The following is a 20,551-nucleotide window of genomic DNA, read 5'->3' as shown; positions in this document are numbered from 1 at the left end:
CTTTGTTAGTCTGAATCTGCACTTCTACACATCACTATGCAACACTTTGTTTTGTATTTTAGTCTTCATTTTGCCTCTGCAGGGAAGTACATGTGGTTTAAATATTTCAAGTCCTCATCCTCTCCTCCCTGTCTTTTTTCCCCCACATTAAATACTTCCAGTTTTTTTCAGTCATTCTGAAAGTCTTCTCCATAATTGCCTTCTTGTAAATTTCAATTTGTCTAATGCTCTCTTAACTATGGCCACGACAACCAAAATAATCCAATAGTACCCAATTAGTATAGAATATTAACCCTTTGTTCTCAACATGTAAGACAAAACCTGAATTATATTAACTTTACAGTAAATTACTATTTTTGTTGTTAATCCTCACATGAGGATATTTTTCCCATTGATTTTTAGAGATTAGGAAGGAGGTAGGGAGAGAGAGAAATGTCAGTGTGAGAGAGACACATTGATTAGTTGCCTCCCACACGGGGATGGAACCTGCAACCCAGGTAAGTACCCTTGACCGAGAATCAAACACAAGACCCTTCCAAGTGCATGGGCTGGCGCTCTAACCACTGAACACGCTGGTCAAGAAGTCACTATTTTTCGTAAGATGATTTTTACCTCTTTCCTGTATTTGTGTCACTATTAATGGTAGAAAGTCATTTTACTACTTTGAAACTCCAGAGGACTGAGATGGTTTAAAAAATATATATATTTTATTGATTTTTTACGGAGAGGAAGGGAGAGGGATAGAGAATTAGAAACATTGATGAGAGAGAAATACCAATCAGCTGCCTCCTGCACACGTCCTACTGGGGATTTGCCCGAAAGCAAGGTACATGCCCTTGACCAGAATCGAACCTGGGACCCTTCAGTCCGCAGGCCAATGCTCTGTCCACTGAGCCAAACCGGTTAAGGCCTGAGATGATTTCTAAAGTCCTCTCCCTTTGGTTCCACAACTTTAATTTGATAATTTTATGGGCTACTTCTATTTAAGAATAAGGAAGCAGCCGAAACCGGTTTGGCTCAGTGGATAGAGCGTCGGCCTGCGGACTCAAGGGGTCCCAGGTTTGATTCCGGTCAAGGGCATGTACCTTGGTTGCTGGCACATCCCCAGTAGGGGGTGTGCAAGAGGCAGCTGATCAATGTTTCTCTCTCATCGATGTTTCTAACTCTCTATCCCTCTCTCTTCCTCTCTGTAAAAAATCAATAAAATATATTTAACAACAACAACAACAACAACAACAAAAAACAAAACAAAACAAAACAAAAAGAATAAGGAAGCAAAGATGTTAGGCCTATAACTTAAAGCTAACTCTAAATGCTTCATTGGTTCAAGTAGGAAAAAAGCAAAGTAAAGCAAAGCAAAACAAAACCTAGCCTATAACAAAAGTATAAAGGAAGTTCTGTAACATTTCCAAATGTTAAAAAGGTAGGTTTAGGATTGCTGATTATGTAAAACAAAGTGAGGAAGATGATCGTGCTGAAAGTTTATTTAATTTTATGTCCATTTCTAGCATCAATTATTAGTTTAAAAATTGAAGATCATTTTACTTCCCTAATATAAAATATTTTCTACTAGGCATATGTCAAATTTTAAAAATTTTGCTTTTTTATATTCTGAGGACATATTAAATTTTATGCTGTAAGACTTGGGGAGGATAGGAACGAATTTTAAGCAAATATTATTGAAAGGAATCATACAGGTGTAAGGTTAAATTGAAAATAGGGTTTAATTTTCTTCATAAAATGCCTCCGAAATTCTATACAGGATAATTTCTAAACATTCATTTTTATAAATGTGTATATATATTTTAAAGCCACACACAGGAGAAACCTTTGGCTCTCCTATCATTTAAGACAAAGCAGAGTCTATTTTACTCTGAACATGAGACTATTACACCAAACTTACCTCAGTTAATCCATGGTTGACATCCTAAGACAGCCGTGCAGAATGTAATAATGAGGAAAGAGCAACGTTAGTGTCCAAATTTAACTATTTCTATTCAAAGCAGCATTTCATATATTTTGCTACAGAAGAATATTGAATTAATGTAGACCAAAATACATCTACAACAAAACTTACCCTTTCCACATGTACCTTATATATTATAAATGTAACACCTTTGTTTCAGGTGCCTTTGATCATAAAATTATTGAGGCTTGACTATAATAAAATTTGGTTTCAGCAACTAAGCACCCTATTTGCAGAATTTAGGTAGAACAGGGAAACTAATCCTAGCCTAACTTGGTCTTAAAGAAATAATTTTAGGGCTCAGTTTCTCTACCTGGCAAAACATAAGTTTGATTGTGAAGAGAGATGTGAACTGGAAAGAATATGAAAAATAATGAGACAAGTGGAAAACTTGAGAAAAGAAGAAAAAATGTTAGATATCAAACAAAATGGTTTATCTGATAGGCACTGAAGGGACAACCAGATTAAAATCATTACTAGAAATTTCAATTATGGGTATAGTACCTTAGACAAAAGTTCAAACATTAAAAAAAATTTAATGCTTAAAAAGTAAGGATGGCCTTGGTCAGTGTTGTCAAGGGTTAGAGCATCGGCCCTCGCACTGAAGGATCACAGGTTCCATTCACGTACCTGGGTTGCAGGTTCAATCACAGGCTCTGGTGGGGGCTCGTGCAAGAGACAACCAGTTGATGTCTCTCTCTCACATCATGTTTCTCTCTCCCTTCCTCTTTCACTCTAAAAACATCAATAAAAAAAACCATATTCTCGGGTGAGGATAAAAAAACAAAAAAACTTCATGAAACATGTAAAGAGAAAAAGGATGGGAAGATGGAAGGAGATGAGGTGCAGTTAGGGGGTCTCACCAGTACAAAAGCATATTAGAAAGAAAGCAAATAATTTCACAGAATTAGGTTTTAATAGTTAGGAATTAGGGAAGTGTATACCTGATAGATTATGGCATAAAGACAAATATAATAAAGGTAAAATAATTTCCCAGCAGTATTTAGAACAAGGTAAAGTGATGTGTGTGTATAAATAAAATTTATAAACATATATTTCTTATAATTCACTAGAGGCCCGATGCATGAAAAATCGTGCAAGAGTAGGCCTTCCTTCCCTGGGCTGCCGGCACTGGCTTCCCTCCCGCCCCGGCTTCACCAGGAAGGACATCCAGAAGACATCCAGTTTACTTAGCATATTAACCTTTTATTATTATAGATAGTAATTACGTTTTACCAAAGAATATTTAAACTTTCACACTGAAGCAATGAAATCATTTTAAGATCATCCATGTGCAATAATGGCACACATGTATGTATGTATGTGTGTGTGTGTGTGTGTGTATATATATATATATATACACACACACACACACACATGTACAGTATGTGTGTATCTGAATACACATATAAACACAACTGTATCATCACAAAATAGCATGTATGTACCCTTTAGATTCTTTAAAACTTTACTTATAGGGTCACATAATGCTCGACTCAGTATTAAGACTCATGATGCAAAAGTATGAATTTTATTAAAAAGTCCCAGGAAAAAGTCTTCAGAGTAATGTGTAAATGTGAAAGTGTTTTGAACTCTAAAAGAAAAATGCTCTGTGAGGTTAAATGTCATAATATATAACTTAATGAACTATTTAAGAGTTGCATAGTCAAAGACCTTAAATGTAAACTGTCAGCCTTCTATTCCCAGAGATAGAAGAACTCAAATCATGATTTCAGTTCTGGATTCTGATTTGTAAGATCTGATATTAAACTCACTAAGCAAATTAAATAAGGAACAAGTGGAAACTGCTACAACCACCTATTCAATATCACTGTTATAAATAAAGGAAAAGCATGTGGCTGAAAGAACAGAGTAATAAAGGGCAATTCTGAAGTATAGCAACCATAGTAACAGATCTGAAGAGAATGAGAAGCAAAGAAGAAAAGTCAAGAAATAAGAAGGTGGTCCTCTAACTGCCTTCCTTTACCAGAAAATAGTTGCACTGAAATAGCTCCCAAGAAATTAAATTTGATATCACCTCAGCTATATACTAAGAGGAATTTAGATACAGGCCTGCCAACTTAGAAGCAAACAATCAAACCATAGCTGTTTCATTTAGCACAAGATTATTGCTAACTAAAAAAACAAAAACCACACCTATTAGACTGGCATTTCTCTTAACTTGTTAAGAATACAAGTAGTTTATGACCTATATACTAGATATAAGTTCAGATGTCAAAGGATATCTGATCTAATTCACAGGGATCCAGGAGGATATGACTCTCTTGGATAATGTTTCTAAAACTGGGCTTGTAGATTCCTGAGGGACATATGAGTACTCCAGGAGGATTTTTAATTTTAGGTTTTCATAGCAGTAATTTTTTAAAAAACTGATTAAAAATCTAAAATTAGGATAATCCATTTGTAATACCAGTATTACCATGAGACTCTAAGAGTTGCAATGATTACGACTATAACCACACTGGCACCAAAAAGGATCTCTATGTATAGGACTCTAGACATAAATGGTGTGCTTGATGAATGAATGCCAAATGATTATCAGATCTCATCCTAAAAGCAAATGTTTTACTGTAGCTCATATAGAGAAAGGCAGCAAGAGAACAGTTATCAGATACCTCAGAATAGAGGCTACTGCCAAACTTAAAATATGTGTCAAGACAGCCAATACTAATAATCACCCGTCTACCAAGACTTAATTATGCCCCAGGAACTGCCCTAAGCACTTTAAATAGATCATATCAATAAATCTTCTCAATAATATAAAAGGTAGGTACTATTATCCCCACTTTACAGAAAAAGAATTGTCATTTCCCCCAAGAATATAAATAATATACATATTTAATATAAATAACAAATGCTGAGATAGAATTTGAACCTGGGTGCACTTATGTTACACTGCTTCTTTATCATATTTTGGTGTAAGCTAAGATTCCTGATCAGAACATAATCATCCTCCATGCTAAATATTAACTTTATTTTAAAATTTGTAGTGTTATACATAATTTATAAATTTGTTATAGTTTTAGTTCTTTTAAAAGCTAAGCAGCAGCCCTAGCCGGTTTGGCTCCGTGGATAGAGCATCGACCTGAGAACTGAAAGGTCCCAGGTTCAATTCCGGTCAAAGGCACATGCCGGGTTGCGGGCTCGATCCCCAGTGGGTGACTTGCAGGAGGCAGCCAATCCATGTTCTCTCTCATCATGGATGTTTCTCTCTCTCTCTTCCTATTCCTTCCTCTCTGAAATCCATATATATAGTTAAAATAAAAAGCTAAGCAGCAGAAGTTTAGAACTAGTTTAGGATTTGTAAATATTTAAATAAATAAAAAAAATCTATATATATAAAAGCCTAAGTGACCGTTATGATGGAACAACCGGTCAACCAATCGCTATGATGCACAGTGACCACCAGGAGCAGATGCTCAACACAGGAGCTGCCCCCTGGTGGTCAGTGAGCTCCCACAGGGGGAGTGCCGCTCAGCTAGAAGCGGGGCTCATGGCTGGCGAGCACAGCTGAGGCGGCGGGAGCCTCTACTGACTATGCAGCAGCACTAATGAGCAGCAACAGTAGGAGAAGTGGGACAGGGTGAGCAGGAGCAGCGTGATGCCCGGCCCCGGTTGGGCTCCTCCCTGGCTGCCTGCTGCTTGGCATACTGCTACATCTCCAAGGGGTCCCAGATTGCGAGAGGGATGTCCAACTGCTGGTTTAGGCCTGATCCTGTGGGCCTAAATGCTGCTCAATGACCTACAGTACTCTTGGTGTTAAGTTAGGACTTACATATGAAGTCTTGGAATAAACAAAGTTCATTTACTGAAGCATCAATTTTCCTCAATGTTAAAGAATTTAAATCACCTTTTCATGGTAACAAATACAGGGGTGGGCAAAAGTAGGTTGACAGTTGTGAGTATACAAGAGAGTTCATTTTTGTATTATTATTATTATTATTATTATTATTATTATTATTAACTAGAGGCCTGATGCTCGAAGATTCGTGCAAGAATGGGCCTTCCTTCCCCTGCCTGCCGGCACTCCCTTAGCTCTGGCCGGAGCCGCCTTTCCGCCTTCCCATGCTGCCCAGAGGCCCCAAGCGGCTGGGCTGGTGCGGAACACCTGCGTCGTTGCCATGGCAATGATGCAAGCATCCCGCTCCACTCCCAGCCGCTTGGAGCCCATGTATGCAAAGTAACCCATCTTTGTTCGGTTAATTTGCATACTCACTCCGATTGGCTGGTGAGTATTGCGAAGGTATGGTCAATTAGCATGTTTCTCTTTTATGTAGATTCTTTAGATATTTTTCCATACGAACAACTGTAAACCTATTTTTGCCCACTCCTGTACTATGTCCAAAATGTGTGTTCATTTGAAGATAATATAAGACTTCTAACAAGTCTCACCAGGGGAACATTAACCTCAAGAAATAGTTTTTTTTCCCCCCCTCTGCTCTCAGGGATGCTGTGGAGAAAGAGTTTGAAGAGCTTTGCCTAGGTGAGAGATTTAATTTAAATAGGGAAGGAAAAGGAAATATTTATTCAGAACTTCTTGAAAGTATGGCCTATGGCTGTTGTTCCCTATTCCTCACCTCCAAATTTCCCTTAAGCATGCGGCACCCTAGATTAGCATTAGCCAGATTGCCAATAACCTTCATATAACCAAATTCACTGCTCAATTTGATTTTATCCTATTTCTCAGCATTCAACACAGCCTCTCCTTCACTTACTTTTGGTTTCCACAAGCCCCTTCTAGTTTTCCTCCTGCCTTACCCTCCTTAATCTTTGCTGATTTCTCTCCTTTCCTCATTTCACCTCCAATCCATCAGCAATTCTTGTCCCTTTTATCTCTGAGAGGTATTTCAAGCCCACTTCCTTCTTCCATCTAAACAACCAACAACCTAGTCAAACCAATCATTTTTATCTCCCCTAATCTACTGAAACAGTCTTCTAACTAGTCTTCCCCCCTTCATTTTTGCTTTATTCTCCTCACTCCATTCTCCATAGAGCTGACAGAATGATGATTTAAAGATATAAATCATATTGTAATTCCCCTCTGCTTACCACACTCCAATGGCTTACCATAACACTTCATATAAATTCCAAGTTTCTGATCCTAATTTATAAAATCTCCATGACCTGGCCACCTGTCCATTTCTCTGACCCTTTCCCAGAACCCTTCCGACTCCCATATTTTAGCCATACTGGCCTCTTTCTATCCTTCAAACATGTCAAGCTTGTTCTCACCACGGTCTTTACTGATGTACATTTTCCCTGAAATTCTCTCTACTCTGATCTTACACAGCTGTTTCTTAACATTTAGATTACATCTCATACTTCATTAGACAAGACTTTTCTAATTATCCAATTGTATGAAACCATACAGTCTTTATTACATTTTCTATTTTAATTCTCTATATAAGTGCATATTATTAACCAATATTTTTCCCTTTGATTACTGTTCATCTCGTCCACTAGATTATAAATTCCATGAGGATAAGGCCCTTAACTATCTGGTTTGTTACTGTACTAGTATTTCCTGTTACCTAGGGTATTCCCAATAATTATTTGTTGAATGAGCAAATGAGTAGGCCTAAATCTATAGAATAACTGTAAATTTGACCTTAATTCCTAGTGATTTCGAGGGGTGGGGTGGGATGGGGGAAGAGAGATTAACAAATCTCTTCCAATCCAGAGAAGTAACCTGATACCTATAGATGAGATTATACTAAAAATAGCATGCACAGACTGACCACATTGCCATTCAAAAACTACAATACTTTTTTAGTGCCTACTAGACACATATTACAGACACTATTAGAGGTGCTGGTGAATAAACTGACAAGAGCACCTATCCACAAGGAATTTGCACATGATGCCCAGCAAGCAACGAAAGGCTACTCACCCTTCTATAACTCCTATATACATAATGCTTAAGTTCTCTGCTTCAGGGTGGAAAAGGGGGCCTCAAGTACACTATAAAGGTTAGCAAATAAGAATATTAACCTGACTGTTTTATATCTAGCTGCTTACCCATTTCCATATTAAAATTTTACATGCAGAATTCAGGTTTTATAAGACTATGCTATTATTTTAATGGGGCTATTAAGTGGTAGTTATTAGAGACTTAGCAACATAGAAAGAAGTATATGCACATGTGGATGTACATGAAGAAATCTGAAATAAATTAAACACATAAAAGGGGAAATAATAAAAAATAGAATCAAGGGTCCTAGGGCTCTCCTCTGGTAGTTCTGAGGCTCTAATCTCCTAACAGTAATACTATCCTATATAATAAAGAGCTAATATGCTAATTAGACCGAACAGCCAAATGACCTTCTGGACGAAGCCAGGGCTGCAAGGGCTGAGCCCCTTGCACGAATTTTGTGCATCGAGCCTCTAATATTCTTAGGATTCTAGTCTCAGGAACTCTTAATATTCTCAACATTAGAAAATTAAGAGACAGTCACCTGGAAAATAAATGAAGGTTATAAATCCATGTCAAATTTGCATTGTTCTTTAGAAAAGTATGATCTATCTCTTTGATTTGGCTTTGGTGTAAGAGTGGAATGTTTATTATAAATAAATATGCATAACATGTAACTGCTCCTTTGCAATGTGTTTTTATTTCAATCGTAAGCTCTGGAAAGAAGCTCTGAAAAAACTTTGGTGTTTCTAAAACAAGCAATTGCATTCATATTAGGACAAATGACACATAAAATGAAATCATAAAATAAAATAGGAAACATACCATTCCATAGGCCTGCTGTTGAACCCAGTTGATATAATCATTCCTTATGTCTATCAATTCTTGTACTTCATGTATATAAAATTTATCATACTGTATAATCTGCCCCGCTTTCTCATTTACCTACAAAAAAAGTGTAAATAACATTAACTTAACTACTACCTGAGATTGAAAAATGTTTTAATAGAAAAAGGCTTGAGATTTCTTAACTAATTTCCTCTTCCTATAAAAAATAATTTACTGAGTGCCTACTATATGCACATATTAAGTATATGTTAAACAGATTTATAAGATCTAATATATGCATTCAGTACCTGAAAATCTAGTAAAAATGAAATTTATATAACCACCACCCAGTATGAGAAATGTACCATTAAAATATATATAGTATATATAAACTAGAGATTATAAGGACTTCTGGTTGGGGATGGCACTTATAGCTAATGCTTTTAAGAGGTGTCAGTGGGCAGGATGCGAAAAATAAAGAGAATGTAAATTACAATCTTAGAAATTACTTAATAATTACAAAGGGAAAAACAAATCTTTACAGTGGAGAGAACCACCTTAACTGAGTGATCAAACTAATAATCATCACCAATACTGGAATAATCAAACATTATCTAGCTTATATAATGCATCAGGAAATATAGACATAATCTCTGAAGCAAAAAGAGGTTTACCGTGAATCTAATCAAGTCTCTTGATCTAAATTCCAGTTTATAGGAAATACAAAGGATAGAGGAACAAGTCAAACATCACCTTAAGCAAACAATCAGACAAACGTCCTGACTGTAGGAGTTCTATAAGAAGACTGGCCAGGATTCTCCAAAAAGTCAAAGTAATGGGATTAAAAAAATGGGGGTCCCAAATTTTTCCCGTGGGTGTACCTTCAAACCAATGTGAGAGTCAGGAGATAGAGTTCAAGCAGAAAGCAGCAGTTTTACCAGACAGAGGAGTCACAGATCAGAGACTGAGACTGCCAACGTAGCAGACAGCAAGAAAAAAAAAGCTCAGAAAGAATCCCAGAGGGTGAAGCCGCAAAATCTGTATGCAAATTCTCTCTACATCTTTTAATAACTTAAACTGAAAGTGTTCAAGGTGAGACTTGGGGGGCAGGAGAACACCCCAACAAAAGAAGGCAACTGGGAGGCTACTCTTAAAATAGATTTCAAGACAAGCACTTCCAGAGTAAAAATGGCACATTCATAACACAAGATAATTAATTTATCGAGAAATCACAACAATACGAAAATAAGAGTGCTTCAAAATACATGAAGGGGAAAATCAACAGACCCAGTTATCATAGTTGAAAATTTAACACCCCTCTCTCAGTAACTGATAGAAAAACACACACCTAAGTATAGAAGATTTAAACATTTCCAACCAACTATTATAGAACATTCCACCCAATAATTATACATGGAACAGACACTAAAATAGACCATAAAATAAATCTTAATAAAACATTTAGAAGAATCCAAAGTATACAAAGTATGTTCTCTGACCACAATGGAATTAAACTAAATGTAAAAAAAAGATATTTGGAAAGCCTAGAACCTTGGCAATTAAACAAAACACTTCTAAATTCTCCAAAGTTTTTCTTGAATCCACCAGGGAACTAAAGTCATAAGATAACCAAGTAACCTGAATTCCAAGGATGGACAGAAGTTTCTGAAGAGAAACAGGATGCCAGAAATGGGTCACCTGTGGCGGAGCAGGAGGAAGATACTGCTGTCATACACGAAGGAGAGAAATCACCTAAAATGATAACTGCTTATATCTGACTATGGGATAACTTAAGAGTATAGAACCCCTGGGAGCTTCAGACAGTTGGCACTCATTCATACATCCTCAATGCCCATGAAGATAACTGGGAATAGCAATCAAGAGCCTCTTTCAGTCGTGCAAGGAATTGGCTTCTACTGTGAGAAAGGAATAAGGCCTGACACCCTGCTTAGATACTTCTCTCATGTAGAAAGAGCAAAAGCTTTCAGCCACTGAGAAAAGGGAATCGAATGCCACGCCTTATTGCTGGAGGAGAGAAAAACCCTCAATCCCTGGTAGGAAGGGGGGCAGGAACAGACTTGAGCCCAGAATCTTGTATCAGTAGAACTAGAGGACCCCTGCTATAGGGGCCAGGGGTGGGGCGTGGGGGTGGGCAGAAACTTTGAGAGACTTCCCTCCTCAAGATCCAGGTACACATAATCTATCTAAGCACAACAAAGAACCTTTCTTTTCTCTCTCCTCTACCAATGATGAAAGCATTAACAAGCAGCATCAGTTTACCACTGAGAAGGTGCAAGAGTGAAGAAAGAAACTCCTCTAAGGAGCAGGCATGCAGTCTGAAGCACAAATACTGAGAAAAATACTTTGACATTTCATCTCCACCTTACAAATCAGGCAACATTAGAAGAATTTGAGGTTTCTGGTACAATGAATGAAGGTACTACAGAAAACTAAAATCTCAATCCCAGTTTAACTCTTGAAGAAACTGATTTAAATCCCGACAATAACAGGCAAAAAAGAAGAGATGCACCCATTTACAGATTTTTAATCTATTTACTTCAGCCTCTTCTACTTTATAGGCAACAACAACAACAAAAAGCAAAATAAACAAACAAAAATGGTCTTGAGGAAAGCTATCAATCATGAGTCAAGACTCAAAAGATGATTCAGATATCGAAGCATGAAGATAGGGACTTTAGAAAAAATATTTTGAACTTAATAAAAATACAACAAGTCAAAATTTGTGGGATGTTGGTAAAGAAGAACATAGAAGAAAAGTTAAAGCATTAAATTATTTTAAAAAATCAATGATCTAAGCCTCTGCTTTGAGAACCATTATTTTAGATGATCAAATGAAGGTAAAATCAAGTAGAGAGAGGGAAATAAAGAGCAGAAATTGAGGAAAGAAAACAGAAAAACGCTAGAGAAAAATCAGTGAAGGAAATGTGTTTTATAAAAAGACCAATAAAATTGAGAAGCCTCTAACCAAACTAAGTAAGAGAGAAGCCACAAGTTATCACTACCAGGAATGAAAGAAGGAACATTACCACATAGATATCTTACCAAAATTGACTGAAGAAAACAAAAAACATAAATTACACTTTACTTTTAAAATTTAATGTTAAAAATTTTAAGTTTCCAACCAGAGAGAGTCGGACGTGCATTACCACCATTTGTCTACCATCCAGAACTGAAGTGTCATTGCTGACATGTACACATAAGGAACTGTTTGACATTGAAATTGGGTCTCAAAAGAACTGTTGGCCCAGAAAGAAACTCATTACAGACTGATTCATTTGCCTGTCAGCATAACCATTATTGCTTTTCTCATTTTCGTTTCTTATAAGTGTATTTCTAATAGCACAAGATCTCACTCATCTAGGGAAAATAATGAACAACATAGACTGATGAACAAGAACAGACCCAGAAACAAGGAGGCATGGATCAGACTGTCGGGCCTCAGAGGGAGGGTAGGGGTAAAGGGGAGAGATCAACCAAAGGACTTGTGTGCATGCATATGAGCCTAACCAGCGGTTAAGGACAACAGGGGGGTGGGGGCATGCGTGGGGAGGGGTGTGGGATGGGAATGGGGAAATGAGGACAAATATGTGATACCTTAATCAATAAAGAAATTTAAAAAAAAATTTAAGTTTCCATAAAGAAAACTCCAGACCAAGATGGTTTCACTGGTAAGTTTATCTAACATTTTCCCCCCTCACTGGAGGATATACTTTTGAAAACTGATTTTACAAAGAGGAAAGGGGGGGGGTCAATATGAGAGAGAAAAATTGTTCAGTTGTTGCCTCCCATACTGGGAGGCAAGCCTACAACCTGGGCATGTGCTCTGACCCATAATAAAACCTGCCACCCTATGGTGTATGGAATGACATGCCATCCAACTGAGCCACAAGGGCCAAGGCTCTATTAGGATAGAAAAAAGGCCTCTTTTTCCCTGGTTGTAGCCTTCCACAATTTATGAGAAGCACTTAGTAATTAAACCCCAAGACTGTTAGCTCTTGATTCAAACAACTCCTCTGTTCAAACTGAAGGACAAGATAAGCTACTTTCAAGCTGCATTATTGCATACACCTCCTCCCCGTTTTTACAACTCAGGATAATTAATAGAAAGTTCCAATCCCTCCTCCCCTTCAAACAGGCCTCTTTTGAACTCTTGCTCTAAGCACGTTTTACAGGCTTGAGAAAAATGCTGATAAGACACCTCCCTAGGATATCTGCTCAAACTGTCTCCTGAAGAACAAATTACAACCCACCCTGATGTCTGCTCAACTTCTGCCCAAGATTCTCCTCCCTTCCTTCTGCTTAGCAAGAGTGAAGCCTTAAAAGGGGAAGCCACCATTTGTTTTTTGCCCTTGTATTGTTTAGCAATGCATTGGCCCTTTCCTTTTGGGAAAGTGAAATAAACTTCCTTTCTGCATCTATCTCTTCACTCAGTTGTGAATTCTTTCACAGCCTTCGCCATAAGCCAAACACCCTAACACTATCTAACATTTAAGAAAGAAATAATACCAATCTTAAACCAACTCAGAAAATGTAAAGAGGGATCATTCCTTAATTCATTTTATGAAGCCAGAATAACTTTGATACTAAAAGCTGATGGCAATATGAGAAACAAAAATTATCAGATCAACATCCTTTATGAACATAGATATAAAACCCTCAACAAATATTAGCAAATTAAATCTAACAGTATATATAAAATATAACATGTAATGCCCAAGTGGAGTTTATCCCAGGAATGTAAGGTTGGTATAATATTCAAATATCAATGCATTTTATTACATTATAGGGGGGAAAAAAAGCAAAAAAAAAAATTTGCTCATCTCAATCAACAGTTGTAAAAAGAACATCTAACAAAATTGAACACGTATTATAAACACTTTCAGCAAACCAGGAATAGATGGAAACTTCTTCAAATAGATAGAGCCTACCTTAAAAATAAAAACTCCACAGACCAGCTGGTATAAGTCAGTGATTGAGCTTCAACCCATGAACAGGAGATCAGTTCAATTCCCAGTCAGACCAGGGTTGCAGGCTCAATCCCCTGTGGGGGGCCTGCAGGAGGCTGCCTATCCTATCTAATAAAAGAGTAATATGCAGATTGATCATCACTGCAACTCACAATATAGCTGCCCCCATGTGGTCAAATATCCTGCCCCCATGTGGACACAAGATGGCCACCACAAGATGGCCAGCAGGAGAGGGCAGTTGGGAGGCACCCAGCCTGCAAGGGAGGGCAGTTGAGAAGGACCAGGCCTGCAAGGAAGGGCAGTTGGAGGTGATCAACCCTGCAGGAGAGGGCAGTTAGGGGTGACCAGGCCAGCAGAGGAGGGAAGTTGGGGGCAAACAGGCTGGCAGCAGAGTGGTTAGGGGGTGATCAGGCTGGCAGGCAGAAGCGGTTAGGGGCAATCAGGAAGGCAGGCAGGCAAGCAGTTGGGAGCCAGCAGTCCTGGATTGTGAGAGGGATGTCCCAGATTGGAGAGGGTACAGGCTGGGCTGAGGGACAACCCCTCTCCGTGCACGAATTTTGTGCACCGGGCCTCTAGTTAATAATGCTCTCTCATCACTGATGTTTCTATCTCTCTCTCTCCCTCTCCCTTTCTCTCTCTGAAATCAATAAAACATTACACACACACACACACACACACTCTACAGCTTGAACAACATACTTATTGGTAAATTATCAAATGCGTTCTTTCTAAGATTAGGAACTAAGCAAGGATATCGACTGAAACCACTTACACTCAACATTGTACTCAATGTCTTAGTTAGTAAAATAAGGCAAGAAAATAACACAATTGTGTACATAAGAAATTCCAATGAATCTATGAGAGTTATTGAAACTTATAAATTAATTTATCAAGGTCACACAGTATAAGGCCAATACATAAAGTTGAACTTAATTTCTTCATACTAGCAACAAATACTTGGAAAAAATTTAAATTATAGTACAAAATTATCAAAAACAAAATATTAAAGAATGTAACAAAAGAGATGGAAGACCTCTGAAAACTACAAAATATTGCTGAGAGAAAATAAAGAAACCTAAATGAGATATATTACATACATAAATTGGAAAAAGACTAACAAGACTCAAAAAGTGTAACTAAACTCCCGTTTTATAAAAAGTAGCGATGTAAAAAAAATTTTTGGTATAAGAGAGGAAAATTGCATATGTCTAGATAGATATTATAGAATCATAGTTAATTTCTTTAAGAAAAATAATAGTATTACTCTTTTGTAGGAAAATGACTAAGAAAATGAATGCTGAGATATTAAAGGGCAACATCAGGATTTAATTTTAAATGATTTAAGAAAGTATTCAGTACACACACATTTATAAAGCAAATGTGATAGCATGTCAACAATGGCTGAACCTAGAATGGGAGGACATATAGGTATCTATTTTGGTTTTGTTTCAATGTGTCTGTATATAGGACGATATTGAAAATGAAAATTAGAGAGTGGGACGAGAAGAGGTAAACCAAAGAACTTATATATTTATATGCATAGCCTATGGACACAGGCAATAGGGGGAAAAACCTGGGGGTGTGGGTAGTGGCTGGGAAGAGGAGGGTAAAGTGGGAGACATCTATAATACTATCAACAATAAAAAAAAATGTATTTCTTAAAAAAGAGAAAAAATTCAAATGAAGTGAATGGAAAGGATTTCAAAAAGGTTTGAAGAGGTTCTTGGCAGAGAATAGCATGAACTAAAGGAGACAAAAATTTGTATACACCTGCTCCAGCTAAACTGCTGGTTCAAGAATGAGAGCCCATGAAGCAGAGCTGGATCCAATATGCAGCTTGGAACTAAGCCCGGCTATAGCCTATCTAGGTCAGCCAATCTCTACCAACTTTCAGGATGAAGCAGGGGCCACTCCAACAGTAATGAGAATAAATGCTTATTACTGTATACCAATGACTTTCAGTGTGTTTTGTTGCAGAGCATTACTGTGGCAAGAGCTGATAGTTAGAGATATAAGGTTTTAGAGTCAATAAGTGATAGAATCAGTGATATTTTATGCAACTTATTCTGTTGGCAGAGTGAGGTATATGGTTAAGAATGAGTACAAAGGCTAGTGGTAGGAAACTGAATCAGGATATTAAAGATTCAAGGTTTCTAGTCTACATAATAAGAAAGAATGCAGAGGTCATGGTAACTAATTGGTTATAGAAAAATAGGAGAGGAGTCAAAGACAACTCCAAAACAAATGCTGGCAACATACATACAAGTCAGGAAAAGACAACAACCTTGATGAGGCAGGTATGAGAGCTGGGAAGGATGAGAAATTTGGTATTAAACCTATTTTTAGTTTAAAACAGTGGCAAAACTGCCAAGTAGCTCAAGAGGAAGGTTTGCCCCAAACATATAATTTAGAATTATTTTCCTTAAAGGGGACAACTAAAGCTGTGGGTGGCAGAAGGTGAGGGAGAGGTAGAGTGAAGGGCCAAATGCAGACACTTAGATGCCACATTTAGGAAAAGAAAACAGACCACTGGGGGGGGGGGGGGGGAAGCTGATGTAACATATAAATTAAAACTAGCTAAATTTCCTAGGGAGAATAACAAAAATAATTGTTTATAATTTTTTTAAAATCACACACACACACACTGAACCAACTAAGCAGTGTTTGAAAGGAGTCATCTAGTCGAGGTATAAATCTACCAGACAGTGCTTGTGTCTAATCAGGTGCTCAATAAACAGGAGATGAATGAAGAACAAGTAAAATGAGTAAGAGATACATATATAGTTCTTTGCTTCTAACGGCATTTTAAATTTTCACTGAATTGCAGATTTTTACCTTAAAATCCACTTAGATATTATGTTCCAGTAATAAAATAATAGCTATCATTAGGGATCACTTACTAAGTAGATGTCATGTACATTGTCTCATTTAATCTTTAAACCCCTATGACCTATATACTATTATCATCATCACATGGATGAATATATACTAAGGCTTAGAGTTCAAGAAACTTAACCAAGGTCACGCAGCTAACAGAGCAAGCAATCTAACGCAGGTCTCTTTAATACACATGCATTCTTCTTCTTTTTAAAAAAAAATCCTTACTGGAGGACATGCTTAGAGAGAGGAAGGGAGTGAGGGGGAAAGAGGAAGAGAGAAAGAAAGATACTGATCATTTGCCTTCTGCATGAACCCAGCCCCGGAATTGAACCTGCAACCTTTTGGTGCACGGAATGATGCTCCAACCAACTGAGCCATTCCAGCCAGGCCACATATGCACTCTTAACTCATTATATGACTATCTCATCTTATTCTTTAATATATGTAGGTGCATACACACAAGAGAATATGTGAATATTTGTACATATAAATGTATGCAACATATACTTAGAATACTTTGTATTAGAATATGTATGTAAAAATACATATACATGTGTCTTTTTAACTTTTATTAATAAGTTTAAAATTATGTCATCAAGTACCACCAATGCTTGATCCTGTGGCCCACTCTTGAGGATACAAATAACCCAGTTTAAGAAGCACATGTTAATAGTACTGCTTTCATTTTCAAAGTTGAAACTTTTAATCTCTCTGCTCATTGACAAAAGCCCTTTGAGCTTTCTTTCACTGTTTGATTAATTTATATCAGTGGTCAAGGTAACCATTTGTAAACAACTGAGTGAAATTGCTATTCCTGGCTTTCAAACAAAACAAAGATACTTAGTTTATATCTGGAGATCAACATCTTAATCTTAGAGCAGGGATCAACATACTACAGCCTGGATCAATCCTGACTAGACTGTTTTGTAAATAAAGTTTTATTAGAAAGCAACCATGCCCATCCATTTACACATACTGTCTGCAGCAAAGCTGGGAGTTGAGTAGTAGTAACAGAAACCACTTGGCTCGAAAACTGTAAAGTATTACTAGCTGATCCTTAACAGGAAAAATTTGCAGCCCCTTGCCCCAGAATCTGTAGTCAAACTCATTTTACTAAAATGACAAGATACACAGTAACTACACAAAAAATACCTTGGCTTTTCTCTTTCCAATATTTATGTTTATAAATACATCATATGATGCATAAGGATGTTTCGGTCAGTGACAGATTGTATATACAACAGTGGTCCCATAAGACTATAGTAGAGCTGAAAAAACACCTATTGCCTAGTGACATGGCAGCCTTCAGAAGCGACTAAATGCATTTGTGATGATGCAGGTGGTGTAAACAAACCTACCGTGTTACCAGTTACACATACAATTACATATAGTGTGAAATACTTGATAATAATAAATGACTATATCACTGATTTATGTATTTACTATACTACACTTATCATTATTTTACAGTGTAGTCTTCCTACTATCAAAAATAAAAAATAAAAAAAGTTGGCTGTAAAATAGCCAGCCGTGTCATACCAGCAGCACCCTTATACAACACAAGCTTACCACATCTCTTGATTGCATCATTGCCACTCATGCTTGATTTAATCTCATGCTGTTTTGTACAATAACATGCTGTACATACAAGCTTGCAGCCTAGGATTAATAGGCTACATACCAACTAGCTTAGGTATGTAGTAGGCTATTCCATCTCGGTTTGTTAAGTGCACTCTATGATATCCACACAATGTCAAAATCACCCAACGATGCATTTAGCAGTGCATGACTATATACACACTAACTTTTTATCACATTGGACTCTAAAATGTAGTGATTCTTGTAGAAAATGATTCACATTCCACTGACTGCTGATATATTTTTTTCTTATTTGAAATATATTAAGATTTTAAAATGTAAATTGCAGTTTCCTTCACCAATAGCAACCAGTGTTTGTAATCTGTATTTCCTGAAAAGAAATACTATGTTAGAATAAAAATGAATAATTCAGAAGCCAAGTTTGGTTCAGGAACAGACAAATTAGAGTCAAACTTAGACTTGGGAGGAAATTATGGCTGTTAATCCAGTGCAGTGATTTAATAACTGAAGAGAAAAATCAGTTAACAATGCTGTAAAAATAGGGAAAGTAAGACATTGAATAGGAAATCGATCCAAAAGACCTGCATACAGATTTACATATAAAAATCAGGTTTTAAAAATATATAAAAATACATTTATATAGTAGATATATTATTTTATCCAGAAAGCTCTTCTTAATTCTGAGTTATGTGCCTTCCTCTGTGTTCTGATAGCACCCTTCATTTTCCCTAGTCCAGCACTTACCGTGCTAGGTCATAAATGCTTATTTGCTTATATGTATAAAGTGCTCTAAGTTTATAACTAAAAAGGGCAGAAATCACATCTTTTCCATATCACCTCATCCCTAACGTCTAATACAATGAAAAACACATAGTAGGCACTCAATAAATATTTGTAAAAAATCAACCTGTACATTCAGTATACTGCCTGAAATGGACAAAATAAAATTATGTTTGATCATAACACTTTTCTTTCACATTTTAATTACAGTTTAGCATTCTGACTTATAAACCCTGTTCAAAGGTGGTATATAGTAAACAGAGATGTGTGTCTTATCTGTTTCGTTTATCTTAGGGTTTAATGCAAGAAGTTTTTTAAATCACTGATATTAGAAGATTAGCAAGATACGTAGCAACTAGACTAGACAGGCCGAGTTAAGTCTTTTTGTTAAGAATATCAATACCTCTATAATGTACTGTGTAAAAACTCAGAAACTACTAAATAACGCCATTACTTGCCAGTAAACTCATTTATCTGGTAATGCATTCATTCCTGACAGCAGATAATAAAACTATCTTTCTTATGCCATTTGGAGCATCAGATATGATTTTTGAATCAAAAGCATTCCAAAGGACATGACATAAGGGAGGCACAAAATGATTAGGAAACACAGAGTCCAGTTCTTTAGTTCCTAATCTTGATCTAGGATTAGGTAAAGAAGGAAATCATTTGAGGAAACTTCTAATTATTAACCATGGAGCAGAAAAAATGGATATATACAGTTGTCAGCCTTAAGGTGTTTTTGAAAAAGTAAGTTTCTGATAAGCACCTTGGTTTTCACTAAAGATGAAAACGAATCATCCCCAATAGATAATTTCCATGAGTATCCATTTATGGGAGATTAGGACCAAGGAAAGACTCCTCCAAAGTAGGGAGTAGAAGAAAGACAAGTGACTACTCTAAGAACTCCCAGTAAGAGATGCTTAAGAAATTGATAACATTATCATTCTGCTTTTGAGTATGTAATAATTTCAAACAAGGACTTAGTTTCCACATAACCCAATGAATCAAGTCAAATGGTGGTACTAGTGATAAAAAAATCACTGCCATATGAAGGTATAATAATTCCATATGTTGTATGACTTAAATAATACACCAATCCTGGGAAACTATTAGGCCAGTATTTTAATCCTTATTTGATAACATAATTCTCCATTTGCATGTGATAAAGAAAAAGACTTGTTCAAAATTATAGAGGCCAGGAAGCAGCACAAATAGAGTTAGAAATATGGTCTTTTAAAAAAAATATATATATTTTATTGATTTTTTACAGAGAGGAAGGGAGAGGGATAGAGAGTTAGAAACATCGATGAGAGAGAAATATCAATTAGCTGCATCCTGCACACCTCCTACTGGGGATGTGCCCGCAACCACGGTATATGCCCTTGACCGGAATCGAACCTGGGACCTTTCAGTCCAAAGGCTGACGCTCCATCCACTGAGCAAAACCGGTTAGGGCAGAAATATGGTCTTTTAACAATATAATACTATTATCAGCTATCATGGAAAGATGAACCACTAGATCTAGGGGCATAAAATAAAAGCAAAATCCTTACCCTGGGCACGTGGCTCAGTCAG

General features: G+C 36.8%; 1 protein-coding gene across 6 annotated transcripts in view; it reads right to left on the bottom strand.

Moving 5' to 3' along the window:
• HERC4 (HECT and RLD domain containing E3 ubiquitin protein ligase 4) overlaps nucleotides 1–20,551 on the bottom strand; it is a 101,467-nt gene that overhangs the window by 20,178 nt on the left and 60,738 nt on the right. For 5 of the 6 annotated variants that reach the window (XM_079794112.1, XM_079794113.1, XM_079794116.1 and 2 more), the window contains 2 exons: nucleotides 8,724–8,843; nucleotides 1,904–1,927 (listed from right to left, as the gene is read on the bottom strand). In XM_079794112.1, the coding sequence (XP_079650238.1) occupies nucleotides 1,904–1,927; nucleotides 8,724–8,843 (144 nt within the window). The remainder of the gene's footprint in view (nucleotides 1–1,903; nucleotides 1,928–8,723; nucleotides 8,844–20,551) is intronic. The other variant, XM_079794114.1, reaches the window with a different exon arrangement.

This window comes from Cnephaeus nilssonii, assembly GCF_951640355.1.
Source record: "Cnephaeus nilssonii genome assembly, chromosome: 16".
Classification (NCBI taxonomy): Eukaryota; Metazoa; Chordata; class Mammalia; order Chiroptera; family Vespertilionidae; genus Cnephaeus; species Cnephaeus nilssonii.
This window is presented reverse-complemented; position numbering and strand designations above follow the sequence as displayed.